The 3,147-nt window shown below is 50.9% G+C and overlaps 1 protein-coding gene across 1 annotated transcript; it reads right to left on the reverse strand.

Annotated features, from left to right (window-relative positions):
- Nucleotides 1–676: 676 nt before the first annotated feature.
- On the reverse strand, nucleotides 677–2,946 carry LOC109748962 (UDP-glycosyltransferase 83A1). The gene is made up of 3 exons (XM_020307961.4): nucleotides 1,956–2,946; nucleotides 1,219–1,754; nucleotides 677–1,129 (listed from the first exon to the last, which is right to left on the reverse strand). Exons 1-3 carry the CDS (start codon nucleotides 2,425–2,427, stop codon nucleotides 779–781), a joined length of 1,359 nt encoding a protein of 452 aa, XP_020163550.1. The 5' UTR covers nucleotides 2,428–2,946; the 3' UTR covers nucleotides 677–778.
- Nucleotides 2,947–3,147: the final 201 nt, after the last annotated feature.

The raw sequence follows: 3,147 nt of genomic DNA on the forward strand, positions 1-3,147 counted from the left end.
GATGGAAAAAAGTTGAAATAAAACATATAAAATTTAAAATGTAGCATGCAGATGGAAAAATGTTAACATGTATAAAAAATGTTGAATATGTATGTGAAAAAGTCGATGCCAGAAGTAAGAAAAGGAAAAGCCAATGTAAATGGAGAAAGAAACAAATAACAAAGAAAGAAAAAAAACCAGTAAAGAAATGAAGAAAACCAATGAAAGCGAAGAAAAATTAAAAACCAAAAGAAAATAAAAGAAAAGAGAAAAGAAAACAAAATGGACAAAACCAGTACGTGTAACCAAACGAGCGAGGGAAAACTTTCATAAACTTTAGCACCTGTTTGGTATTTATTTGGATTTTAAAGGAATATATTTTATCCGAGCTTTTCTTCCCTGTTTATCAAATCAAGTGGTTCATTTGCGGGAATTTTTTGCATCTCAATATTACTTAAGTGCCCTTATTTAATGGAAACATTTCGTATGCCTGTCTTCAGCACATCTGGATTTTCATATAAAAAAGTACATCTGGTTTATTTAATAAAAAGGAAAAAAAGGTTATGTGAGAGAAAAAATTTCTGCTCTGGCCCGTTGATGCATCGGCATGTGTATGTCTACTACACTATGCTAACGGACCGATTACTCCCTATTCCCTAAATGCTTGGCTCCCGCCAGGCCGCCACCAAGACTCACGTTGCGGCATCATTATCTTCCTCTTAGATAGCAAAAATGGTGTACAAACATCTGATCACTGGGAGCGAGCATCCTGACCGGCAAAGTAAATTTGAAACACAGCTCACTCCTTTAGGAGGCTAATGAATCTCTTGAAATTCTCATACGACGAGCCGCCCTCGCCGAGACTCCTGCGAGCGGCGTCCCTGAGCATCCGTGCCCTCTCCGAGATGCCATGGTCACCCATGACCTGTTCCAGCTTGGTGCTCACCTCCTCCTTGGTCACAGCCCCATCTTCGCCAGGCGACACGGCCAGGCCGGTCCTCCAGATGTCGCAGATGTAGCTCCGGTTGGTGTACTGGTCGACCTTCAGTCTGGACCAGCACAGGAAGGGCACGCCGTTCCTCACCCCTTCCATGGTCGAGTTCCATCCGCAGTGGGACACGAAGCACGCCACGGCCCGGTGCGCCAGAACCTTGCAATACGAACATCACGATGGATCATGTAATGCAAGTCACAATAGAATCAATGGTCAAGACTCAAGAGGATGCCGACTGCGCGCACCTGCTGCTGGGAGCACCAGCTGACGACCATGCCCTTGCCGGCGACGCGGCCTTCGAACTCGTCGAACCACGCCTTGCTGATGCCGGCGCCGGACGTGAAGTCCGGACGAACCACCCACAGGAAGGGCCGGTCGGTGAGCTCCAGCCCCTCGGCGAGCTCCCGGAACTGGCGGGGCTCGAAGACGGTGGAGGTGCCGAACGCCACGTACACGACGGAGCCGACGGGATGCGCGTTGAGCCAGCCGAGGCATCTCGTGTCCTCCGGCAGGAACTGCCCCACGGGCTTTCCTGGGTCGGCGAGCAGCGGGCCGATGGGCAGTATGTCAGGGAACAGCTCGAACGCCGTGGCCTCCGCTTCGAGGAACGAGTTGCACACGACGACGTCGGCGAGGCTGGCCGCCTCGGTATTCCGACACACCAGCTGGAAGACCACGTGCTGCACCTCGGGCCCGCCGTCGACACTCCACAGCATGTGCGACGTGTAGACCGGCGGCATCTCGGGGGCCAGCTCCACCGCCTCTCGTCGCTTCGGGAAGCCTGCATTTATATATTCAGACATCACATATTTACACTATCCTCTGATCTTGACGTGCTGCCTCAAGAAAAAAAAAACGCGATCTTGCCATTTCCGATCTTAATCTGTGTGACATTTGATGCTTAGACAAGTACAAAGCGTAAATCCCAGCCTTGATTTTCTTTTTCGTTTGATCGTTGAGAAAATTCAGGAGATTCTCGTACCTTTGTCGTCGAAGAAGCCATCCTCTATGAGCTGGGGAATCCTGGACAGCGTCCCAAGGCATGCCGCGGACGCCGGGAAGAAGGAAGCGACCCTGACGCCGAGCTTCTTGGCGGCCTCGAAGCACAAGGACCCCAGGTTGGCGTCGGCGACGAGCCACGTCACCTTCTTCTCCCTGACGAGCTCCTCCACGTAGCCCGGCATGCACCGGGAGAGCGCGTCCAGGACCTTGCCGAGGTCCCTGCGGTCGTCGCCGTCGGCCAGGCCGTCCGGCATGGAGACCAGGTGGATCCCCTCCACGGTGGTTTCTCGCAGTCGCAGGGCGTCGATGACGAGCGCATGGGTGGGCTCGGTGCAGACGAAGGTGACCTCGAGGCCGTGCTCGACGAGGCGGTGCGACAGCTCCATGAGCGGGGTCACGTGGCCCTGCGCCGCGAGCGGCAGCACCATGACGTGAGGCGCCGCCGTGGCCATGCCGAACCGAAGTGATCGGCCGTGTACCGAGCTAGTTTTGGATGAGTTTGGTACGTAGCTACTACCAGAGCTTAGCGTGGAACTGTCGCTCAGTCACTTCGCTGTGGTCTGCAGTGTACAGCGGATCGAGGCCGGCAGCTGCAAGATGCAGTGGTCCTACCGTGGGACTCGGTGCGGCGTACAGATTTTTCGTCTGGTATATGCCCGAAACTTGTGCAAATTTGTTTGAACTACCACCAGGACTCATGCAACGTACTAACAGGAAACGATTTGAACCACCTTTGATTCAATGAAACCATATGTACAGTACTGAAAAGCAAGCACCCGTGCTCTCGAAAAAAGAAGAAGCAAACACCTGTATACTGTCGTAAAAAGATGAAGCAAACACCTGTATAACAAATTAAAAACAAACTATGTTTAATACGAGTTGGATACAAATAGTAAGTAAGTTAACCTAGGTAAGCAATGACATATGCTTATCTATACTCCCTTCATTCCAAAATAGAGTGCGCCCATGCTTCCCAAGTCCAACTTTGACCATAAAATTAACCAACGAGACCAACTGCGGCGGGAGAAAAAATTATATAATTGAAAACTTTTTTCAATACGAATTCACTGGTATAACTTTTGCTCCCGCCGCAGTCGGTCTCGTTGGTTAAATTTATGGTCAACGTTGAAGCACGGGAATAGAGGAACACTATACTCCCTCCTTTCCGGTTT

This window comes from Aegilops tauschii, chromosome 7 (genome assembly GCF_002575655.3).
Source record: "Aegilops tauschii subsp. strangulata cultivar AL8/78 chromosome 7, Aet v6.0, whole genome shotgun sequence".
Taxonomy (NCBI): domain Eukaryota; kingdom Viridiplantae; phylum Streptophyta; class Magnoliopsida; order Poales; family Poaceae; genus Aegilops; species Aegilops tauschii.